Genomic DNA, 24,154 nt, shown 5'->3' with positions numbered 1-24,154 from the left:
TAAAAGGTTATGATGATTTGTTTAAAAAAAAGAAAAAATTAAGCATTAAAATATGATAGAATAGGGTTATATTTGTACAATTTTTATTTTTTGGTGATAGATATATTTGACAATTATGATGAATGTGATCAGTCATTTACATATGTTTAGAGTAAGCATTTTAAAATAATTACTGTGACGGGCTACAAATAAAAAATATATAATTTTTTTTTTTTTTTGGTGAACAAAAATAGAGAATATTTTAAAATAAAATGAAACTTTCTTTTCAATAACAATAATAATTCTTTGTGTAATAAACGAGTGTATGTGCTAACATAACACTTTTGCCAACTTTTTTTTTTTTTTTTTTTTTGTGAAACCAACTTCTATGTCTTTAAAAAAAAAAAAAAAAAAAAAAAAAAAAAAAAAAAAAAAAAAAAACTCTTTCACAAGGCAACTATTTTTATTGGTAGCATAAAGATTATTGAAACAATGTAATTCTAGTCTCTGTTTCGGATGGCAATTAATCAACGTTGTGAAATCTTTCAAATATTTGTTTTACCGCATTTCTATGGCTCCTCACAATATTTTATTTCAACATTTATTTTTTTGGTTAACCATTATGCATGTCTACCTAAGTTTTATTTCAACAAAATAAAAAAGTAATCTGAAATTACAGAGTATAGGGCTGAGTTTTTATTTTATTAGTCTTTGTACCCTTCCATTCTCTTTTTTTGGAAAAATTACACAATGCCAGTTGAGCTTTCACTCAAGTTTTAATTTGCTCTCCAAACATTTTTTTTTTTAGCAATGTCCCCTCTTGACTTTGACATAATACCATTCTGCTCCATTTTTTGAATTTTCTTGATAGAATTTGACAAAATTGATTGGCTAGTATAAAATTGCTTGCTTATATTATAAAATATGTCAAATTTTAAAACAAAGTTGCTAAAAAAAAGTAAACCAAAAACAATGTACTCTCCTTATTTATCTTTTATTTTTTATTAAATTTGATCAAAACAAGACATATTTTATTATAATAATGTTAGAGTTATGAAAATGCTACTAAATAATATGATAATATTGAATTGGTTTTTTTTTTTTTAATATTCACTCATCTATATGTAGGTTATATCGGTATTTCATCGATAATAAATGAACACATATCATTTGATAAATATTGTTAGTAAACAATTTGTTGCATGTAGCACTACTGATTTTATTAAAACAAAAAAGCACTTTCAATATTATCTAATCAATTTTGCAAAATTCTAATAAAGAAAAAGTTTAAAGGGAGAAAATTAATATTATGTCAACGTTTAGGGTGGAAATTGCAATGAAAAAATTTTTGGAAGCAAATTCAAACTTTATTGAAAGTTTAGGATGGTTTTATGTATTTTTCCCTTACTTCTCCATATAGAATACATGATAATTCATATATAGTAGAGGTGTAATGACTCAAATTGAGATAGTTGTTTGAGAAAACAGTGATTTTATTATTCTGGAGCATATGTGATGGTTTTTTTTTAAAATGGTAAAAATATATAAAATCGATGTTCTTCATACTGGTAGGTGGTAGCTACTAGCTACAGCAAACTTTGCAACAAACTCTAAAAATTATGGCTTACCAATTCGCCTTTAGCCCATCTTTAATGAACACTATATATATATATATATATATATATATATATATTTTAAAAAATTTTGAAAAAGAAAAAGAACACCATCATATGAAAAGTTATTATCATATTTTAGTATTGACAATTATATATTTCAATCTGTTCAAAAATGTAACATATTTAATAATATCATTTCAAATGTGTCATACATAATATTGAAGATGAAGACGTTACTTTTGTGCCATGGTATTTTTTTTTTCTCTTAGTACATGCATTTTAAGAGCTGACGTCAATTTCAGCTTATAAGTTTAACGTAGATATATATATATATATATATATTAGTATATACATTTCAGTACCAGTACATGTATTCATTTCAATTTCTTTTTTATCATTTTAAGATAAAAAGAAATTTTTCTTTTTCAATTAAAAGAAAAGAAAAGCTTGAGCAATATTGACTTGCACCTTGGCCTTTATGTTTTCTTCCCCGTCAAAGTTCTTTCTTTTTCAAAAGTAGATCTTGACACTGGCACCTTTGCCTTTATGCAAAAAACCCAAATGGCCCTTACTTAATTTATGCCCAAAACATATATTCTTCTTTTTCTTATATGCCCAAAACATATATTCTTCTTTTTCTTATTTATATTCATCATCCTTCGTACATTTTTTCTGCGTCAGGCATTTGTTTACCAATCCCAGGTATGTGCTAGAGTGAATTTCTGAAAATGGTCCTCTATTCAGTAGCACAATTTTTTTACTCTCTCATTTGAGGTTTTATGTAAAACAAGGTCCTCTTTAAAGTAGCTTAATTTTAGCATGCTTGATTTGTAAATTTATATATGGAGTGTGTTTCTTCCTTGAATTGACTATATTTGAAAGAGTTCACTGAAATCTTCCTGGAATCTAGATCATCACCATATTTTTAGTTTTATTTTTAGCTGAAGTTGTCATCTTTATATTTATTAATTTCTTATGATTTATGTGTCTTTACTACGAAAATTTGTGTCTTTTTTGTGGAGGGCCCCAAAAAGAAATGCTGGTTCTTATTTCTTTTTAATATTTTACAACATTTATTGAAGAAATAAGTGATTTTCCTCTGGCTACTATGTCGTAGTTTAGTTATTTTTGATCTGAAGTTGAAACTTCAGATCAATTGGCAACAACAAAATAGTTTACTCCAAGGGCTTTTTTTTTTTTTTTTTTTCATTTTTTCTCTGCTTTCATTTATTTATTAAATTTCTTAGACCTTATAATGGACTTTTAACTCAGAAATCAGCATTCTTTTCCTCTATTGAGAATGTAATTATCTATAACTATAACATTGAATCATATATAGCTAAAGCGTGGAAATCCCATGTTTTAATTAGACATAACCTTTATAAATTCATGATTTTTTTTATTTGCTACTGGTATTTCTCTGTCAGCTGTCTTTGTAGGTACACAATTCTGTAATAGTTGGTTAAAAATTGCTTGAATACTGGCAAAGACATGATTGATTGAAGAGTTCAATTGCCCTGACCTGGCCAAAATACAATACAACTTGAATAGAAATTATGTTGTTATCTAGTCAAAGCCACTTTATTTTATTTATTTATTTATTTCTGGTAGATTTCTTAGTTTTTTACGCTTGATAGTTTTCCCATTCTCATATATTTATTTTTTGTTTTGTCTATCTGCAACTAATGTGTGCAATTTTATTGCTGATTCGGTGATAACTATTTACAATTCTCTCACGCTTATTAATCTTCCTCTTCGATCTTTAAATAGCCGTTGCTGCAAATTTCTATTGTAATAGTTTGTTTGATGCTCTTTTCATTTTTACAAACATCTGTGAGTTTAGAAACTAGCTTAATTAAATATTATATTGAAATTGATTTTTTTTTTTTTTTTTTTTGAATGTTGCCAGTTGCTTGGTAAGTTTTCTTAAGAGAGAAGGACACCAATATTTGATTCATATTCTGTTTAGCTCCTAGCCATGTCTATTAGCTTAAAGGGTCTGGTGGACAAGCATAAGAACAAAGTTGTTTTTGTTGAATCAGATAATGATTTTGTTGAAGTACTGTTTAGTTTGTTGACAATTCCCATGGGAACAATTACAAGGCTTTCTTGTTCTAAATCAAAAACAGTAGGAACAAGTTGCATGTACAATCTGTATGAAAGTGTTAAGAACATTGATGTCCAGCTTTTCCGGGCCGAAGAATGTAAAGAAATGTTGCTATGTCCACGTAGAGCTACTGAAGTTTTGGGCCATTACCTTCAATGCAATTCTCATGGTGTAGCTAAACGGTACCTCTGCTGCAATGAGGTTTACGATTTTGGCTCTGGCCTTAAGTGTGATGTATGTAAGTGTGGAGCATACATCTATAGTAGAATAGAATTATCGAGTGAGCCTTCTTCTACTCCTGAAGATGGAGACATGTTTACCAAAGGAAACACCAGATTTGTAATTAGTGATGATTTACAAATCGTATCTTTGTCCAATGGAGCTAGCTTATCTTTGTTTTCCAATCTTGGTGTCACTGATTGGAGTAGCGTCGAGGAGAGGATTCTTGAAATACAACTTGTAGAGGTAATTCAAATGCATAATTCTTTTCCCCATCTCTCTATCTTTCTTTCTCTCTCTCTATCTACTAATTAATTATAATCTGTTAGTTGTTATCTATTTTTTCAGGTTTGGGATTTGCTACTATGCTCATTGTTTTCAAGGACACCATTGACTGAAACCCTTTTGAAGCATAAACCTGTACCAGGAATTACTGCTGGACTTCGCGATGTAGAAAAACAAGCGAGGAAGGGTAATATTAAGCAAGAAGGAAAATTTACTGTAAAGCTTATGGTAAGCAAATCTAAGAAGATAGTTTGTTATGCAGAAGCCAAGGAAGACTTTGTAAATTTACTCTTGAGTTTTCTTGCTGTTCCAGTTGGTCACATATTGAAACATAGATTGAATGGATTTCTGAATGGATGCGTAGATAATTTGTACAAGAGTGTTGTGGAACTTGATGAAAAGTGCTTTAAGTCGAAAAGCCATGAAAAAATGCTTGTTAGTCCCATGCTTGCACTAGGTTTTGGCTATGAAAATGATCTTATAAGTATTGAGCAAGCCTCTCGTCCACTATTTTATTCACAGTTAGACAATATCGGCGCTCTTTTATTGTACAATGATGAAGATCTCCATTCTAAAATTGCATCAAAAGCTCCAGGTTTCTCTACTGTCATGGATTTCAATACTGGCAGGGATGGGTTTCTAAAAAGACATACAATGTTCACACTGACAGACAGTCTGATCATAAGACCCATATCCCCGCTCTTTGTCATTTCCATTCTCAATGAGTTGAAGGTACCTTTTAGTGATATTGAGGTGAAAGTTGTGCGTGTTGGCAAGGAAGAGGTACGTAGGCTATCATACATAAACATTAAGACTGGTCAATTTGAGTTTTGAAGAACTTTTCCGATATTTTTTTTTTTTTTTTAGACAAGTGAGTTTATTTTTAGCACTTTTACATAGAAATATTAGAGTTTTAATCTAATTTATATTTTTACTTCAAATAATTTATTAAAATAATTATCTGCTAAACAATTGTTCCATCGATAATGAAGCTCATTATATCTTTTCCTTTTTTTTATTTTTTCTTTTTGCTTGAATTATTATTGATCTGTTACTTATCCTGCTGTACCCTTTTCACCTTAACTTTTTGGCTGCAAATATGCATAGGCTTCAATTGGTTACATTCAATCTTCGGTTAATTAATTCTTTCATACCAGCACTTTTATTCCTTCGATTCTGATTTTTTGCCACATGCATGTAGGCTCTGCGTCTTCTGGTGGCTTCTTTTCTTTCAGATTCTGCTCTTACACATGCGTTCCTTGGGAAGCCGAAGTGAAGACTCGGAGGACATCATAATGTATTTGTGAGGGAGAGAAAGAAAGAAAACTCATGTTTTTAAGATGAAAATGAAATCAAATTTTAATTTTGATGTTAAGAGTTTTAAGAGTTTTCTTTTAGACAGTTTATGAAGGTAGCTATAACTATAAGCTATCAATCTTGACCCTTGTTTATCTGAGCTGTGTTTGCTTTAGAATATTTTGTTTTGACTTGTTTACATTTTGATTAATTCTATTAAAAAATATATATATTTACATTTCATTTAAGGGCATCGTCTTAAAAAAGAATAATAATCTCTTCTAATCTAGCAGAAAAAATATGTGCAGTTCTTGTAGACTTGGCTTGTATTGGTAACCAGTTGAATTATGAATTCTCAATTGTTTTGGATTAACAACAATGTTTTTTGTAAATTTTGTCACAAAAAGTCAAACATGAATATGTAAATAGGTTACTTGCTAAAAACATGCCTTCCATGCTTAATACATTCTTAACGTTGGAAAGGACAACAATAATCAACTGGAAAACCAACTGGAGGTTTTCGTAAGAGTTTATAGCCAGTAATTCAATCTAGCACTTCCTAAAACTCTTTTGGAACAAAAGTTATATATAAGACTTTAGGTGAGTGTGAGATCATACCAAATGGGCCAACTTTACTTGTTCATTGTTACATGTTGATCTATTGATAATATATAGTTTCCATTTTGCATTAAAAATCTATCAATTTGACAAGCACTAGAGGTTTATTAGTTGTCAAATTATGTTTTAGTTTTAATCTTTAATTGGTCCTAGTGCTAAAAAAACCATTCCCAATTTATCAAAAAGAAAAAAAAAATGATGTGTCATTTGTAGCACTTAATGCCTCAGCATGATCCCATCTTAGGTTAAGTACATATTCCAACATATTATTGCTCTAAATATAAAAAGCATTATTTAGATTTTATTTTTTGTTTGCAAACTTATCATAATCAAATTGTTTGTACCAATATTTTCGACCTAATGTAATAAGAAAGTAAAAGGAGAAATATCCCATATGGATTAGAAGAAGAAAAGCCAATTGGGTTTTAAAAATAAAAAGTTTTTAAATATCCCACATCGAAAAGAAAAATATTTGTGGATGGCTTCTTTTACTACATATTGAAGCTTCATTTGATCATTGGAGAGACACCTCAACTTCTACTACATCTCTTTACATGAGAATAACTCTCTCATTTTTAATTCTAGTTTTTAACACAAAGCAGGCCTTATTTATTTTTAGCAATTTAATTTTGTGCCGCAATTTAATTTTGTGCCAGTCCTTGGACCGCCTATTTTATTGGTTGTAATTTTTATTATTAGTAGTATTGTTCTGATTTATTTTTCTTAGTTAATTAAAATCCTTTAATCATTAAAGCATTAGAACATTCTTAATTGTTTGTTCTCTGCAATTAAATACAGTCGTCTGATTTTATTTTATTCTTGCAGTTATTATTATTATTATTATTTCTATTTCCTTCAATCTAGAAGGTGGTATGCTGGCACAATCAAAGACGTTTAGTGTTGGATTTTTTTTCCAACATATTTTTTGACATGCCCGGTGGGACTCATCAACTAAGAAGCTGAGATGACTTCAAATGATGATAAAGTCATTCTAGATAATTGATGCCAAATGAGTCATGATTTAAAAGAGCATAACAAAAAGATGGCAGCATCGTTTGAATTCATGCTCCAACAGTTACAGGCCCTCCAAGCCACATTAAAATATATGTGGCCAATTTATGATCAAAATGAATATCAAGTGCAGGCCTCCAAGGCCGCCTCTATCTCGATGCTGACCAATCAGTCTGCATCCATCCCAATGTTAGCTCCACAGGCCACCTCAGCCCCGATGCTGACCCCCCAGGCTACATCTATCCAGTTGCAAGATCTGCAGGCCGCATCAACACCAACAAGAGTGATGGCTTCCAAAGTTGCCTCTGCCCCAATGCTGACTAATCAGGCCGCATCTATCCAGCTGTAGGATCTGCAAAACGCATCAACACCTACAGGAGTGCTGGCTTCTAAGGCCACCTCTGCCCCAATACTAGCCAATCAAGCCGCATCTATCCAATTGCATCAACTCCAAGTTGCACCGACACCTATAGGAGTGCTGACCTCCAAGACTGCCTCAGCCCCAATGTTGGCCCCCCAGACTTCATCTATCCAGTTGCAGGATCTGCAAGCTGCATCAACACCTACAAGAGTGCTGGCCTCCAAGGCTGCCTCTGCCTCGATGATGACTCTACAGGCCGTATCAACCCCGATATTGACCCCTCATGCCCCCCAGGCCACATTTACACCTACAAGAGTGCTGGCCTCCAAGGCAGCCTTTGCCTCAGTGCTACCTCCCTAAGCTAGATCCATTCGATGCAGGCCACTCACGCCATATCAACACCTATCAGAATACCGTCTTTTAAGGCCACATCCATCTCGGTAGCACCTTCAGTCACATCTACCACGGTCCTAGCCCCTCAAGCCGTATCCAGAACGATAGTGACTCCATGGACTGCATCTACTAGAGTGCAGACCTTTATGGTTACACCAATAATGATGAAACAAGTTGAAGACATGGGACAGAAGAGCCAACTGTATGTTTTTCCAACGGCCAGAAATCAAATTTAGGCCGGGAGGCAACCGCTTATGCATCAAGACCGTAACCAGAAGTATTGTCAATGTGGCATCCCTCAACCATATCAGGCCAGTCCAAACAACTATAGGTGGAAGAATGGACATTATAACCTCCAAACTAATCGAGACTTTGGACAGCTAAAGATCAAGAACAATATACATAAAGGTTTGCGCATGCATTTCGGAGATGCTTAAAAAGTCATTTTAAAGATGACTGGTTGTGAGACTATGAAGCATGGTCCGAAGGGATTCTGGTCTGGGCAAAAGACCAAATGCGTAGGCAAAGACATTCGAAGACCAATATGATCCTGCCAACGGCTATCATAGGGTACTAGTATGGAAAGCTGAGACCAAAAAATTGAAATTTTGCATGTTTCATCAAATTATTCTAATTTAATGAAACATGGGGGGCAATGTTTGTACTAATATTTTCGATCTAAGGTAATAAGGAAGCAAAAGGAAAAATATCACATATGGATTAGAATAAGAAAAACCAATTGGTTTTTAAAAATAAAAAGTTTTCAAATATCCCACATCGAAAAGAAAGATACTTGTGGGTGGCTTCTCTTACTATATATTGAAACCTCATTTGTTTATTGAAGAGACACCTCAATTTTTACTACATCTCTTTATATGAGAATAATTCTCTCATTTTTAATTTTAATTTTTAACATAAAGCAGGCCTTATGGCCGCTTAGTATTTATTTGTAGCAATTTAATTTTGTGATGTTCCTTGAACCGCCTATTTTATTGGTTGTACTTTTTATTATTATTAGTATTGTTCTGATTTATTTTTCTTAGTTGATTAAAATTCTTTAATCATTAAGGCATTAGAACCTTTTTAATTATTTATTCTCTGCAATTAAATACAGTCATCTGATTTTATTTTATTTTTGCAATTATTATTATTATTATTATTATTTTCTCTATTTCCTTCAATCTAGAAGGTGACACGCTTGTACAATCAAAGACACTTGGTATTGGATTTTTTTTCCAACACAAACAATAAAAACTAACATGTTTCATTTATTATGTACATTGCAATTTACAAGTATTAACCATAGTGAACCATGACTGTAACCATAGTGTTTTTCCAACACAAACAATAAAAACTAACATATTATTTACATTGCAATTTACAAGTATTAACCATAGTGAACCATGACTGTAACCATAGTGAACCTTGATATAATCACAATGATGTAATTTCATTATTATTTTTTTTTTACATAATTACCAAGGACGATGCGATATGATAGTAGTGATGATGCAAACAAATATATAGTGTGGTAGATATTTTGTTTACCAAAGAAAGAAAGATGAGTATTACAAGAAATCCAAAAGGGATGTAATTAAGCAACCAGAGATTTTGTGGACACCCCATTGCAGTTTCAACGATATTTCCTAATGAAAGCGCAGTTTTGGCGTGACTTTGGGCTTGCCTTCGCAATTTTGTTTATCCAATGTGAATGGCCGTTGCCTTAGGCGGTGCAATCGTCGGCTTCCTCACAAAACCTTAAACCAAATGAAATTACCAAAGTGGTATGGAAATTCCATGCTCTCTAACTCACCCATCGACACGTTATTATTGGGTATGCTTGTTTTAAATGGACCAAAAAATAATAAGGTGACCCAGCTTGTATTTATCGCGCCTTTCATAAATTTATTTTTATTTTTATTTTTGTGTTTATCAATTTTTTAAATATTATCTGCCATAATATTTTTATTAAGTTTCATATATATATATATATAGTGACATATACACAAATAAATCTGACAATCAATATCATTTTTGACAAAAGAATATTTGTATAAATATCTTTGTTATTCCACTCAAACATAATAAAAAGCTTGTCTTAATAAAAATTGCAAAACAATGTTATTCTCTCCCTCGGAAACTTTTTCAAACAAAATTGAATTAAATGATATTATGGAAATTTAATTAAAAAAGATTTGGCCAAAAAAATTTTATTTGAATTGAAAATACAAACATGTTAGACAAGGTGAAATATTGTTTTAATAATAATAATAATTAAAAAAAAAAAGCCTCGAGAACCACGGGAACAGATCCGAGCTCAGAGATCCAAAGTCCAACTGAAAAATTCTCAGTCCATGATCAAGAATCGGTTTTACCGAGTTTCCATGCATCCAATGAAAACCACCGCATGTCAATTTCAAAACAATAATAATAATAATAATAATCAAACAAAGACACATTATTGGAAAGCAAAAAGCACAGCCCACGCACGGGGAAGAAAACAAACCACATTTCCGTGGCTTCCCTTCCCCGCTACCAGTCTTTGTGTTTTTCCTTTCTTTTGACTCCATTTTGGAACCGTAGTTAATGCGCTCTATTTATAAATTTCTACACCAGCATGTCTCTGATCAGTGCCTCTGAAACTTCTATTAAACCAGCGGAAACTGACTGTGAAGAAGTCCCAGTTTTTCTATGTAGAGCAGCGGCAGTTCCAACTACGTTCAAGGTAAGAGAAAAACTCTCTTCGCAAATTTAATTTAATTTTTTATTTTTTCTGGTTGGATTAATCTCAGGTGCTTTATAGTATCTGAGGGTTTAAGCCGTTGTTTTTGAGTTTTTAATTTTATTTGCTAATCGTTTCTTGAAATTCGGCAATTCGCTTCACCGGGGATAATTATAGGTTTTACTGAAAAAAGTAGGAAATGGGTTTTTTTTTGTTTTTTATTTTTTATTTTTTATTTTTTCTAATTATAAGCATGGTCTTGGATTGAAGTTGTTTATTCGATGTAGGAAAAAAGTTTGGAGTGTATATGGAGAAAATGCGTCAGAGTTTATTGCAAGATTAATCAAGTTTTTATTTTTATTTATTTGTTTGGTAGAGGGTGGACTTTAGTCAGTGTTTAGTGAGATTGCAGCTTCCGTGGCTTTTTTAGGTGCTGATATATAGTTTTGAGCTGGAGATATATAGTTTTGAGCTGGATTCAATTTTAATTTTGTTTAATTTTGCAAAGAAGGGAAAATCTGAGAGTAGATGGATATAGAAGTACGTTACATACCTTGGACGTGAAAAGCGGAAAAAAAAAGGAATGCATCCCCAAAAAGGAAATTGGGAAAGAAATCGTGTAGAAATATTATAAATAATAATAATAGCGCTTAATACTCACATGTAAAATGAGAGAGCAATTCCTGCTGTTTGAAAAAGTTTGAGATGCCGATACCTGGGTTGGAATATAAATTTGGAATGCTTTTGAATTTGCAAAGAAAATTTTTTTTGATTCTTCAAAGAAATTTTGTTTCTGAATTCAATTGCTATAACCTTTGGCGTACAGCAGAGATACAGTTGCATGCCTTGCACCTGGAAAGACAGAAGAAAAGAAAGAGAGAAATGCAACCTATATTGACATGTATGCATGGAGAAAATTGGGAAAGGGATATGGAGGATCAGGAAATAAATCATGGCATTCGATAATTTGTTTCCCAAGCGCTTGTTAATTCTATAACTTTACTATTGAAAAGGAAAAAAAAAAAAAAAAGAAAATTGATTTTGTATGTTAATTTCGTCATTTTACTTCACCTTGTGGGGGAAGATTATTTAATGTTCGGTATGAAACCATCTATAAGATAGATCTTTTGCAAATCGTGATTACTGCTCTTTAGACTTACCGAAATTGTCTTCTCTTGATATTTTTTATGACAGAAAATAAGAGCTGATTAAGCAATAACTCCATCCTCTTTTTTGTTTGCTGAGGAGCTATGATGGAGATCTTTCATCTTGTTAATTTTAACATTTGGAGATCATTTCTTGGAAGCTGGTTTTGTATTGCACTTGTACTCTTGTTACATAGCAGTAAAGGAGTACTCTCAGATTCCAACTATTTGGTTGGGCTTGGAAGCTATGACATTACTGGTCCAGCAGCTGATGTTAATATGATGGGATATGCTAACGCAGAGCAGATTGCATCTGGGATTCACTTCAGGCTTCGAGCTCGTGCATTTATTGTAGCAGAGCCCAAGGGGAAGCGGGTGGTATTTGTAAATCTTGATGCTTGCATGGCCTCACAACTTGTAACAATCAAAGTATTGGAGAGGTTAAAAGCAAGGTACTTGACATAATTAGTCTTTAGCCATGACTTTTTTCTGAAGCTTGCTACAAATTTCTTGAATGACAATGTAATTTTAACCACTATCAATCCTATCATATAATATGTAAGCAAAACTTGTCATGTTGCATGTTCTTAACGTATACTAGAAAAAATAAAATTGTTCTTATGTTCCATTAATCCTGTAGAAATTTGGTTTTGAGGACTTCTTAAAATGAATTTACTTTAGCTATGAGTTTTTAGGAAAAACTTGTAGTTTTCTTTTAGGGATTACAGAATTTTAGTCTGTTTAATGGAAATTGTCCTGTCTTGCTACTTGGCAGGTATGGGGAACTTTATACAGAAAAGAATGTAGCTATTAGTGGAATTCATACCCATGCAGGCCCTGGGGGTTATCTCCAATATGTTGTGTATATTGTAACATCTCTTGGATTTGTGCGTCAGTCATTTGATGTTCTTGTTGATGGCATTGAGAAAAGCATTATACAAGCTCATGAAAATCTTCATCCAGGGTCAGTTTTTATAAACAAGGGTAAGGGGAGAGTATTCTTGTCCTTTTATTTCTTTTTCTCAAAAAGATAGTGGTGACTATATTCTTATCTAGCTTTTGATTTTGAACTTACAGGGGTGCTCTTAGATGCCAGTGTGAATCGCAGTCCAAGTGCTTATCTCAATAATCCGGCAACAGAGCGCAGTAAATATAAGTATGACGTTGATAAAGAAATGACTCTTTTAAAGTTTGTTGATGATCAGTGGGGTCCGGTTGGTACCTTCAATTGGTTCGCAACTCATGGAACTTCTATGAGTCGTACAAACTCATTAATAAGTGGAGATAACAAAGGTGCTGCTGCTCGATTTATGGAAGACTGGTTTGAGCAAAAGCGTGTTAGTAGTGTGGATTCTGATGAATTTTATTCTGAAGAAATTCCTCGAAGAGTCTCAAACATAATTCCTCGTCCTGATAATCGTGAGTTACATTTTTTTTCGCCTACTTAGATGCATTTGTTGAAGAGTGGTTTATATTCATTTTTCGGAGAAAGCTGCATTCAGTTTTATCATAGTGAAAATTCCTCATACCTGATACCATGTTGTTTGTCAAGGTTAAGGATTTGTCTTTTGCAGTTTGATCATTCTTTCTTGAATAAAATTATGTTATAGTAATTGAGTTTTTTTTTTTTTTTTTTTTGAAGAAATCAACAAGCAGGCAATATTATTATTTAGTAATTTCACTGCTTTTACCTTGGTATTTTTGCAGATCGCACTTGCTTGACATAATGATTACTTGATTCTCTTGTGCTTTAAATTGTCAATTAGCATAGTATATTGCTTGGTAATTTAGATTGTCCTTTATCATCAAGGACAAGGATAACTCTTAATAAAAACATAAAACAAAAGAAGAAAAAATGAAACAAAAAAAAAAAGATAAGGGCAAATAATGAGCTTGAAATTTTGTTTGTCAGAATAAGAGAACTCTTCATTGAAACTGTAATGGAAATGATATTAGAATTGTCCTACACTATTTACATAGGTATCAAGTGTTAATGGCCCCCAGCCTCTGCCAACTCTCTACCATGAACTGTACTTTGCTAGACATGTCAAAAACTTGTTTTGCATAGCTCAAAATGGTATTTCTGATACTGATACTAAGGGGGAAATCAATTATTTATATTATTGTTTGATGTCTTTCTGATGCAGACCGTGAATTACTGGAGCTTGCGGCATCCTTTCAGTCTTCTCCTGGTAAACCAGCAACCAGGACTTTGAGTGTCGCAAAACGTGTCAGGGGTGCTCTCCGGCAAGCTGACAAGCCTGGATTTGTATCTGCCTTTTGCCAGTCAAACTGTGGTGATGTTAGTCCAAATGTTCTTGGAACATTCTGCATAGACACTGGGCTACCTTGTGACTTCAATCACAGTACCTGCGGTGGAAAGAATGAATTGTGTTATGGTCGAGGACCCGGGTATTTATCTCATTGAGTGCTATGCTCTTTTGGTGTGATGCCTGTTTTAATATTAAATTATGTCTTATACTTAACATGGCAGTTATCCAGATGAATTTGAGAGTACACGCATCATTGCGGATAGGCAATTCAAAAAAGCTGTAGATCTCTTCAACAAAGCATCTGAACAGCTTAATGGCAACATTGACTATCGCCATACTTACATAGATTTCTCTCAACTTGAAGTAAATATTCCTAACAAGGGAGGAGCTTCTGATGTCATAAAAACATGTCCAGCTGCAATGGGGTTTGCATTTGCTGCAGGGACAACTGATGGACCTGGAGCTTTTGATTTTAAGCAAGGTGATAATGAGGTAATTGGTAATTGTGATACGCTATAGATTGCTGATTGTTTTGTGCTTTCAGACTGTAATTCTGGTTATTTTGCATTATCTTATTATTTATTATGTTGTCACATCAGGGTAATGCTTTCTGGAGGTTGGTGCGGAACTTACTGAAAGAACCAGACCAGGAACAAGTTGATTGCCAACATCCAAAGCCAATCTTGCTTGACACCGGTGAAATGGTTAAACCATATGATTGGGCGGTAGGTACCATATTTGATTTGACCTAATTTATTAGGAAAATGTTGTTACAAACCCCTACGTCTTGGTTGGAGAATCCTAAGTCCGCAATCATACACAAATTGATTTTAGTCTTGGTTGGAGAACCTTAATTCCAAATCATGTCATACACAAATTGATCCAACAGAATTATTTTCGATGTCCATCTCACAGGTCTGGCTTTTTATTCATGTTGGTTGTAAACAGAGTAGCTTTTTAATATGTGTTGATTTTTGAAACCATTTGATCTATAAACGTGGTTTTAGGAGACTTTACTGTTTAGCTATTTGAAGGAACGGTATACACTTAAAATCAGTATAATTTTTTAATCTACTATCCTTGCCTATGAGATCAATACTTCTGCTCAAATGAACAATTTTTCCATGGTTTTTTGCAGCCTTCAATACTTCCAATCCAGATCCTCCAAATAGGACAGCTAGCAATTCTCAGTGTACCTGGAGGTAGTAGCTTGCTTGGCTTTCCTTCTTCGCTTCTTTTGTAAAGTTGATTCTATTTTTGACTTATGGAAGCAGAATTTTGAGATGTATTATTTCCTTTGCCAAACCAAACTTAAAATGCATGAAGATTTCTTTATCAGTTTGTTTGACCTCTAGACTTTTCCGACATTTTGTTCCGAACAGAATTTACAACAATGGCTGGTAGGCGTCTTCGCGATGCTGTAAAGACAGTGCTCAGCAGCGGTGATAAAGGGAAAAACACTCATGTTGTAATAGCAGGATTGACTAATACTTATTCCCAATATGTAACTACTTTCGAGGAGTACCAGGTTCAAAGATATGAGGTAAGTTCTTGCTTATGCATGGCTGAAGGTACTTTTATAGATATCATAAAGTACTTGTTATAAATGCTAAACGAAGTAAACTCGTCACTAATATCATTTGATGTTGCAAGTCCAGAAAACATTATCTAGCTTGCATACTATATGCTCAGAAAATTTTTATAGAACCAGAATGGACTACTTTCTGTTCCTTTCATCTTGTGCACGTCCAAAAGAAAGTGGTTTTAATTAAACCTTGCTGGGATTCTAAAATTGCACATGCAATATAGATTTTATGTTTAAGTTCTTGAATGTTTTTCAGGGTGCCTCCACTTTGTATGGACCACACACTTTAAGCGCCTATATTCAGGAGTTCAAGAAGCTAGCAAATGCTATTGTAACCAGCCAAACTGTTGAACCAGGGCCACAACCCCCAGATCTTCTGGATGAGCAAATAAGCTTACTCGCACCGGTTGTGATGGATGGAACCCCTCTTGGTGTTAATTTTGGAGATGTTAGCTCTGATGTTCCCAAGAATTCAACCTTTAAGAGGGGTGACAATGTGACTGTCATATTCTGGTCAGCTTGCCCAAGGAATGACCTTATGACTGAAGGTACATTTGCACTCGTGGAAATGCTGAAAGGAAAGGACAATTGGGTTCCAGCATATGATGATGATGATTTCTCTCTTCGCTTCATTTGGTCAAGACCTTCAAAACTCAGTACTCGAAGCCATGCAACCATAAAATGGATTATCCCCAAGTCTGCGACACCCGGTGTGTACAGAATCAAACATTTCGGTGCCTCGAAGAGCCTTCTGGGTTCAATTCGACATTTCACAGGCTCATCTAGTGCTTTTGTAGTAGCATAAGATATAGCCTCCGATATTTTTGTACATGTGCGGCGGATTTAAGCTTATGTTTGATGCTTAATGTATTACTAAGTGGTCGTTATCATGGATTCTGGATTGCCTATTCCTGTATTTTATGGCATTTTAACACATTTCTCATAATCAGTTCAAAAGAAGTATAACCGCCTCCTACCTACCTCCTTATATTGGATTGATGGCCGGGCCTCAAATTTGGACTGTATTCTAGCTGTTTGAATCTGAGATCGAAGTACATGTTAGAGATTTTTTTTTTTTTTTTTAATTTTTTTGGGTATAATTTGTTAGAGATTATTATGGAATTAAAAGGGTAATCACTTCTACTTCTGGTCCTTAACCTGTAGATACTATTTCTACAAGTTGGATAGACAATGGAGTTTTTGTATACAGGTGTTCCAATCCACAAAACAAGAAAATGATAATGTTCCTAAAACTATATTAGTTTCCATTTGAATGCTAGATTACACTTATTACACAATAGAGGAAAAAAATTGCAAAACTGCATTGAATAAGTTATAAATCAATTTTAAAATAGTCTAGTTTTATTAAATATGCAAAATATATGTCACTGATTCTTTTTTTTTTTTTTTTTTTTTTGAGGGAACAAACAAAATTGTCCAAGTCATCTCATACATTTCCTACCCATCCTAAGAGCTGGGTTTTAACAGGAGGTTGAGTTTGTTTTTTTCTGTTTTTTTGAAAAATAGATGGTAGAAAACGACCGCGTTTTGTTGCATTACAAAACAAGCTCCCAAAAGTTTCCAGTAAAAGAGGGCGTGACGGGCTCAGTGCGCAAACTTCGACCTGAGCTGAGAAGGCTTGGAGGTGGAGGAGACGCAGAGAGCATTTGGAAGCCAATTATCCAAAACTTTTGGACTACAAAAAGAACCTGGTTAGGGCTCGGAAAAGAAGAAGGAAAAAGAGGAAGAAATGTCGGTCCAAGAGTATCTAGATAAGCACATGCTTTCTCGGAAAATCGAAGACGCCGTCAATGCTGCTGTTAGGGCCAAGACCCCAGATCCTGTCCTTTTCATTGTAATCTTTCTTTTCTTTCCTCTCTGTTTGGTTCCCGAGAACGTGCACGAAAATTAAAATAATAATAATAATAAGAATAATAAATTAAATAATCTGAAAAAGGAAGTTCAAAATTCTCAATCTCATTGGCTATCAACAACTTGAAATTCTCATTTTAATCTAGTTGTTTCGTCTTGATTTTTTTTTTTTTTTTTTTTGGTGGTTGGGGATATAATTTACAGTCGAATCATATGCGGAAAGCGGTTCCTTCTGTGATCACGAAAGTGAAAGCTAGGCAGATCCTCGATAGCAGAGGAATTCCGACCGTTGAAGTCGACCTCTACACCAACAAAGGAATGTTTCGTGCTTCAGCTCCTAGTGGCGATCCTACTGGAATGTATGTTTTTTTTTTTTTTTTTTTTTTTTTTTTTTTTTAGCTTTCTTTATTTTTTTTTCTTTTTCTTTTTCTCTCTTTTGTTTGGTTGCCGAGAATTCATCACCAAAGGAATAAAATGTCAATTTGATCTTTAGAAGCTTTCTCAATTGACCTTTCTTTCTGTCGTTTGAGTTGAATTATTCATTTTCTGCATTTTTGTTTGCAACCCTTATTTAGTAATTAAAAACTCAGAGACATAATTGGCTTATGAAGATTGCCTATCCTTGTATGTAAGCTTGTGAAAACAGAATGCTTAATTGAAGTTGATTTTATTATCCTATGTCAGTTCCATTTCATCCGCTTCAATAAGATTCTGAAACTTCATACTCTTACCATTGTGACAATGTTTACTGTGGAGTGCAGGTATGAAGCGGTAGAATTGCGTGATGGGGACAAAGGGACATATCTTGGAAATAGTGTGAGTAGAGCTGTTAAGAATATTAACGGCAAAATATCTGAAGCATTGTTTGGCATGGACCCAGTGCTTCAGTCCCAGATTGATCAGGCAATGATTGACCTTGATAAAACCGAAAAGAAGGTAGAGTTTAATTTTATTGTGAACTTATATTGCTAGTTCCTGTCTTTGGTTGCGATGCAGGATATCTTGAGTAAAATATCTCTAACAATAATGTTTTAGCTTAATATTCTGTTGACTTTCACTGCCACAGCTGGTCATCTAGATCTAGCTGATTCATGATTGTATGAATTCTGACGGTTTGTGTTTTTTATTTCGTCCTTCACTCTAGAAAAATGATTATTTAGCTTGTCTTGATAAATCATGTGACCCTAGATAGGCCATATGGAAGAAGTTTTGTTAACATGCATGATAAGCCTATTCCGTATTAATTTGGCTTGACCACTGGAGTATTCTTTTATTTTGGAGTTTTTCATTCAGACATTGTTTGATAGACTTCAAGCTGTTGCTTCTTGTATTATCAATTTCTTTTTATCATTCACGATGGATGAGTTGAAATTATTCTTTTTATAAATTTTTTAGGAGCTATATAGCATTCCTTTCAAAGTTTAATTTTCTTAATTGTCTTTATATTTAGGGTGAATTGGGTGCAAATGCCATCTTAGCTGTGTCAATTGCTGCATGCAAAGCTGGTGCTGCTGAAAAGGAGGCATGTCATTTTGTCTTTTTTTATGTCCTCGTATTGTTTATATACTGGGAATTGTCTGCTTTACATCAAAGTTACCAAGAAAAGATAAATTTCAGGTTCCACTTTATAAACATATTGCGGATCTCTCTGGAAAAACCAGCCTATCCCTTCCTGTCCCTGCTTTCACTGTTATAAGTGGAGGAAAACATGCTGGAAATAATTTGGCTGTTCAGGTAAGCTCTGTTATGCTCTGTTAGATGTGCCCTCCAAACTACTAAAGTACTATGGGGTGTGATTTGTGTTTGCTGGGAGCAATGTCTTTAATAGCACACCCTGGGTTTGCCTTGTGCAAAGCGTGATAGGAAAACTCTGTGGTGCAAATTATACCAGACTCTGAGTAGACAGACCCCTCCTTTTTGGCAGCATACTTTGAATACCTCATTCTCATTTGTATCACCAGATATCCAGGGTGAAGAAAAAGATTGTTTTGTTATACAAGGGACCAAGATTGTTGAATTTGATTTTGTTAGAAAAGTTATTTACTTAAAGTGTTATTCATCTTTCTTTTCTTTTCCTTTTTTTTTCCTTTCATATTTCTAAAGGAGGCAGTTGTTTCATCAATAACTGCCAAATGGTTCTCTTCTTTCTCCTTCCTAAGAATTTACATGTATGCCTGCTGGAGCTGCATAATCATCTTTCTTTCTTTCATTTTTTAAATTTATTTGAAAAATGTAACTTTGACTTTGTTAGACATGTTTTGTTATTTAAACTTAAACTATTGTCAGGAAATCATGATTCTTCCTATTAGAGCAAGTAGGTTTGAGGAGGCATTGCAAATGGGCTCTGAAACCTATCATCACTTGAAGGTATTATTTTCATCCAAAGTATTTGATTGTTGATATACCTTTGATGCTTTTGTACCTTGTGACATAAAAATTAATTGCTGTTTGACAAACATATTGACTTCTTTTCGACTTCCCAGTTTATTTTAATATTTGACACTCGGCAATTGTCAATGGAAACCTTGAGAACTGACAATGATTTGAGATCCTATGTGTTTAGCAACGTTTACAAGAACTAAAACAACTGTATTCTTCTTTTGTCAGATTATTTAAATTATCGGATAAAAAATTTCTGAAAATAATCATGCTCATTTTATAATTGTGTTTCATTTACTTTTAGTATTAACAAACCAAAAGCATTAATTCTTTAATCAAAAAATATCTTTTGATTGACTATGAAAGTGATCTATTTTTTGTTTTGATCTGTCTAGCAGTAAGTTTAAGTCTATGTTTATGCTTTTTGGAATGTTTAGTTTTCATTGTTGTAACATTTTTCTTTGGAATGTATATCTTCATACAACCATTATAATCTTAGAAAAGAAGGCCATGGGCTTGACAAATTACACCAAACCAACCAATTTTAGAGGTATATGTTGTATGCTGGTACTTTATTTTGAGTCAACATTCAGCTTTTAATCTTCAATCTTCCTTGTCTGCTTTCTTGATGGTATATTTATCTAATAATTGCCAATGGATTTCTATAGTAACTTCTATATATGAATAAGAAGATGCCACTTTCCAGTTAATCATTGGCTGTATTGTTAATAAAAAGAGCAGGCTGTTATTACAGAAAAATATGGTGCACATGAATGTAACGTTAGTGAAGACGGTGGCTTTGCTCCAAATATCTCCAGGCAAGTGCTTTCTTTAGATTTCTAAATGTGTTTGTTTCTTACATTATATCTTGTTTGAATCTCTACCTATGCTGAAGGGTCTTCAAATGAAACATTCTATAATTGCGTTTGACTATATTGCTCCGAAATTGTATGACTTGTCTTTATTCGATTTATTCTATATCTGTTGACAGTCTTAAAGAAGCCTTGGATCTTGTAAATGAGGCTATCGGTCGAACAGGGTATGGTGAGAGAATAAAGATAGCAATCGATGCTGCTGCCACTGACTTCTGCATAGGTGATGTTATTTTTGCTTTCGATCATTTTACCGAAATTTAAGCATATGTGGAAAATGAAAATGTGTTGCATTGTTAATTGAGAGCTAACTCCAATTATACTGCATGCTAATGACTAGATGTTATAAGAACATAATGCAGACCTCTTTATTTGCATAAGCAAAACGTGCTCATCTTTCCCTGTTGACATTTTCTGTCAATTGATCTTGCGTTGATAGGGGCCGTCTAGCATGTTGTCTGTTATATATATTACTTCATCTTGGATGTCTTCATGTGCAATGCCTCTGTTTGCTGACAAATAGCTGAAGTTTTGCATTTTTGTTTGTTCACAATGTAGGTACCAAGTATGACCTGGACTTCAAATCTCCTAATAAATCAGGACAAAATTTTAAGTCAGGAGAAGATATGGTTGACATGTACAGAGAACTTTGTTTAGGTAAATCATTATCTTTTCATATTTCATAATTTTTTTGTCATAATATGTTTAACTGAGACTTGTCTCTTTCTATTCGTTTTTCTCCGCTTTTGGTTTCTAGAGTACCCAATTGTATCAATTGAGGATCCATTTGACAAAGAGGATTGGGAACACATCAAAAATTTTTTTAGCCTCGGAATTTGTCAGGTTTGTTGTAATTAAACATTAATGATATTTAATTGGGGTCCTTTTCTTTCAATCCGTTTCTGTCCAAATTAACTTGTACCGGAGGAGGCATAAACCAGCCACCTCTTTTATAAAATCTGATATATAGATTCAGCATTTCCAACAAAAGTGATTAGATATGGATTGGTAGGCGAATTATATTTTTACCTTTGAAAATGCTGAACTACAAAGAGAACATTATATAAATTATTTACTTTGGTTTTTTTCATTGTGCTGACGCTGAGTAATTAAGAGAGGATGTCATCCATATAACTTATTTCATTTGTTGGAATATTCCTAACTTCCCATGAATCTGTCTAGTCTTTAGTCTTTACTTTCCACATGGTTAAATCTTAGACTGCGTGGTTTTTGCAGGTCGTAGGGGATGACTTGTTAATGTCAAATTCAAAACGTATTGAGAGAGCAATAAGTGAGTCCACTTGTAATGCTCTTCTTCTCAAGGTATCCTGCCAATCTTTTGATGAAAATATGAGAATATCTTGGTCCTGTGATGTATTTTTGATACTACCTTCATTTATTACACTACCATTCTATACTTCTCAAGAAATGTATTCTCTAAGTCAGGCCTACTAAGTAGACAGATGACTTTGTCTGCATTTTTGTGTGTGTGTTTGAAATTAAAGTTTCATAGTTTGTATCACCAAGTTTCGCTTTCCAATTAATATTCTACCATAATTTAGATAAATCAGATTGGGACAGTAACAGAGGCCATTGAAGTTGTGAAGCTGGCAAAGGATGCTCAATGGGGAGTTGTGGTATCTCATAGACGTGGTGAAACTGAAGATTCTTTTATAGCTGATTTATCTGTTGGTCTTGCTACTGGTCAGATCAAAGCAGGTGCTCCTTGCAGAGGAGAACGGCTGGCAAAGTACAACCAGGTCATCTTTTATACTCACTCATTTGTTATCTATTCTTCCACGTTTTTCCATTTTCACTAAAATTGATCTCTCAAGTCTCTAGTTGTCATCCCTATCATAAGAAAATTGTTGTTTCTGCTCTCACGATTTTCTGCTGATGATGGTCTTTATTACGCTGTCTTTCAATAAATATAAAAAGAGTCCATCATTTAGAACAATCTAGGGACAAGGTTAACTCAATACAACAACACCCTGATGACTGGTTGGCCTGCAAAAAAACCTAATATTTATCTTCTAATGGAATTTTACTACTCCACATGTAACTTTGACTCAAATATGCCTTTATTTTCCAAGGGTTTATATCACATGCCTTCATATCAAAGCTATATTTGATGGATACCTAGCTGCCTCCTTGTAGCTCACTCCTTGATGGGTACTCTTGGCACCCCTGTTGAGCAGCACCTCATCTAAGGATCATTCATTAAGATCAGGCTCTGTAAAGCCCTCTACGGCCCAATTCTGTGAGAAACCATTATATGGATGTTATAATTATTGCTATTCCCCTGCCACCTTGACTCAAATATGGAATAAAAGGTTGTGATCTTTTGTTATGAGTATCATGGTATAGAGCTTATGATCAATTTGCTACAAGTCTAATTATTTGAAGGGGTTTCCAACATCAGGTCTAGGGACAAGGTTTTTTTTTTTTTTTTTTGGCGCTTTGCCTTTTGGTAAAGTGCGAGACTGACGAGCCAAAGTTTTTTGCAGTTGGTACGCATTGAAGAAGAGCTTGGTAGTGAAGCAACTTATGCTGGTGAAGATTGGAGGCAATCATCCTAATCTGCTTTCTTAGGTTTTTGTATTCAGAATTCTTCTTTTATATCCTTCACTTATAGATTGGGGCGCCTAAAGATATCACCTCGCGGAATTTTCAGCAACGTGATATAGTGCTCTGTTTTTTTGCATATCTGTGTTTTAGTTATTAGGGTTCCCTCTTTTGTGTTGAGTAGGGAGCAGAGAGCATTGAAGAACGTGTAATTGGGTTTGCAAATATTTAGACATGATTAAGTAGTATTGTTGTTGTCATATACATAACAACGAGAAAAAAAAAAAAATTCGAACGTTTTGTTTATTTGGATTCATTTTGTATCCCAGGGTTGGCTATTTCATTTGAAACAAGAGTAACATGCTACTCCTTTTTTACATATAAATTAAAATAAAATATTTGTTACTTTTCGAAGAATAATTTTCACTTATTTAATTAAAAAATATCTGTTAACTTTGAAGACGAACTGTAAGTTGATTAAAGTATATTTAGAAAATACATAATAAATTTGTTAAAGCATGCAGATGCTGAATTATCATTACCCCGCAATAATACTTTTAAGTTCAGACCTTCGTTTCCATGACAGCTTCTTGAAGTTTCTTCTTTGAATAATTTACTTTGTGCTCTTAACTTCATAATTCTATGCCATAGGATCTTGTATCTTAGTTCGAACAAACAAAAAATACTTAACATCAAATCTACGTAATCTGCAGCACACACACAATCATTTTTCATTATTACTTTTGCTAATCCTTGTCCATTATTAGTTAAGCTAGTTATGAACTAAATTTTCACAATATAACTTTTCTGAAATTTTGTAAATGTCGCTACTAAAATCTAAATAATAAAATAATAA

General features: G+C 33.5%; 3 protein-coding genes across 4 annotated transcripts; all 3 read left to right on the top strand.

The window, feature by feature from the left end:
• The first annotated feature begins 2,143 nt into the window (after positions 1–2,143).
• LOC107410937 (uncharacterized) lies at positions 2,144–5,750 on the top strand. The gene is made up of 4 exons (XM_016018424.4): positions 2,144–2,297; positions 3,505–4,167; positions 4,270–4,989; positions 5,408–5,750. Exons 2-4 carry the CDS (start codon positions 3,574–3,576, stop codon positions 5,480–5,482), a joined length of 1,389 nt encoding a protein of 462 aa, XP_015873910.3. The 5' UTR covers positions 2,144–2,297; positions 3,505–3,573; the 3' UTR covers positions 5,483–5,750.
• A 4,595-nt stretch (positions 5,751–10,345) lies between these two features.
• Positions 10,346–16,570, top strand: LOC107410948 (neutral ceramidase 1). The gene is made up of 10 exons (XM_016018440.4): positions 10,346–10,610; positions 11,802–12,204; positions 12,528–12,736; positions 12,830–13,171; positions 13,900–14,164; positions 14,247–14,517; positions 14,625–14,750; positions 15,164–15,227; positions 15,408–15,568; positions 15,867–16,570. The coding sequence occupies exons 2-10, from the start codon at positions 11,858–11,860 to the stop codon at positions 16,413–16,415; spliced, it is 2,334 nt and encodes a 777-aa protein (XP_015873926.3). The 5' UTR covers positions 10,346–10,610; positions 11,802–11,857; the 3' UTR covers positions 16,416–16,570.
• A 548-nt stretch (positions 16,571–17,118) lies between these two features.
• LOC107410935 (cytosolic enolase 3) lies at positions 17,119–23,614 on the top strand. 2 transcript variants are annotated; one of them, XM_025071170.3, is made up of 13 exons: positions 17,119–17,465; positions 17,687–17,841; positions 18,244–18,418; positions 18,933–19,004; positions 19,100–19,216; positions 19,769–19,849; positions 20,603–20,679; positions 20,853–20,956; positions 21,292–21,390; positions 21,491–21,576; positions 21,970–22,056; positions 22,305–22,493; positions 23,241–23,614. In XM_025071170.3, exons 1-13 carry the CDS (start codon positions 17,361–17,363, stop codon positions 23,310–23,312), a joined length of 1,419 nt encoding a protein of 472 aa, XP_024926938.3. In that variant the 5' UTR covers positions 17,119–17,360; the 3' UTR covers positions 23,313–23,614. The 2 variants fall into 2 exon arrangements, with proteins under 2 accessions (XP_024926938.3, XP_015873907.3); XM_016018421.4 differs by having other exon boundaries at positions 17,125–17,465; positions 22,296–22,493.
• The last annotated feature ends 540 nt before the right edge of the window (positions 23,615–24,154 follow it).

This window comes from Ziziphus jujuba, chromosome 10 (assembly GCF_031755915.1).
Source record: "Ziziphus jujuba cultivar Dongzao chromosome 10, ASM3175591v1".
NCBI classification, from domain to species: Eukaryota; Viridiplantae; Streptophyta; class Magnoliopsida; order Rosales; family Rhamnaceae; genus Ziziphus; species Ziziphus jujuba.
Note: the sequence above shows the minus strand (reverse complement) of the source record. Positions and strands in the feature narration are given on the sequence as shown.

Excerpts from the sequence above, each read along its gene's own strand:
- LOC107410948 (XM_016018440.4), top strand. The coding sequence starts at position 11,858 with ATGATGGAGATCTTTCATCTTGTTAATTTTAACATTTGGAGATCATTT. Across the intron at positions 12,205-12,527 it reads TTGGAGAGGTTAAAAGCAAG|GTATGGGGAACTTTATACAG; the intron begins GTACTTGACATA and ends GCTACTTGGCAG. Across the intron at positions 14,165-14,246 it reads TGTTATGGTCGAGGACCCGG|TTATCCAGATGAATTTGAGA; the intron begins GTATTTATCTCA and ends TTAACATGGCAG.
- LOC107410937 (XM_016018424.4), top strand. The coding sequence starts at position 3,574 with ATGTCTATTAGCTTAAAGGGTCTGGTGGACAAGCATAAGAACAAAGTT. Across the intron at positions 4,168-4,269 it reads TTGAAATACAACTTGTAGAG|GTTTGGGATTTGCTACTATG; the intron begins GTAATTCAAATG and ends CTATTTTTTCAG. Across the intron at positions 4,990-5,407 it reads TGCGTGTTGGCAAGGAAGAG|GCTCTGCGTCTTCTGGTGGC; the intron begins GTACGTAGGCTA and ends ACATGCATGTAG.
- LOC107410935 (XM_016018421.4), top strand. The coding sequence starts at position 17,361 with ATGTCGGTCCAAGAGTATCTAGATAAGCACATGCTTTCTCGGAAAATC. Across the intron at positions 19,850-20,602 it reads AAACCTATCATCACTTGAAG|GCTGTTATTACAGAAAAATA; the intron begins GTATTATTTTCA and ends TAAAAAGAGCAG. Across the intron at positions 20,957-21,291 it reads TGCCACTGACTTCTGCATAG|GTACCAAGTATGACCTGGAC; the intron begins GTGATGTTATTT and ends TTCACAATGTAG.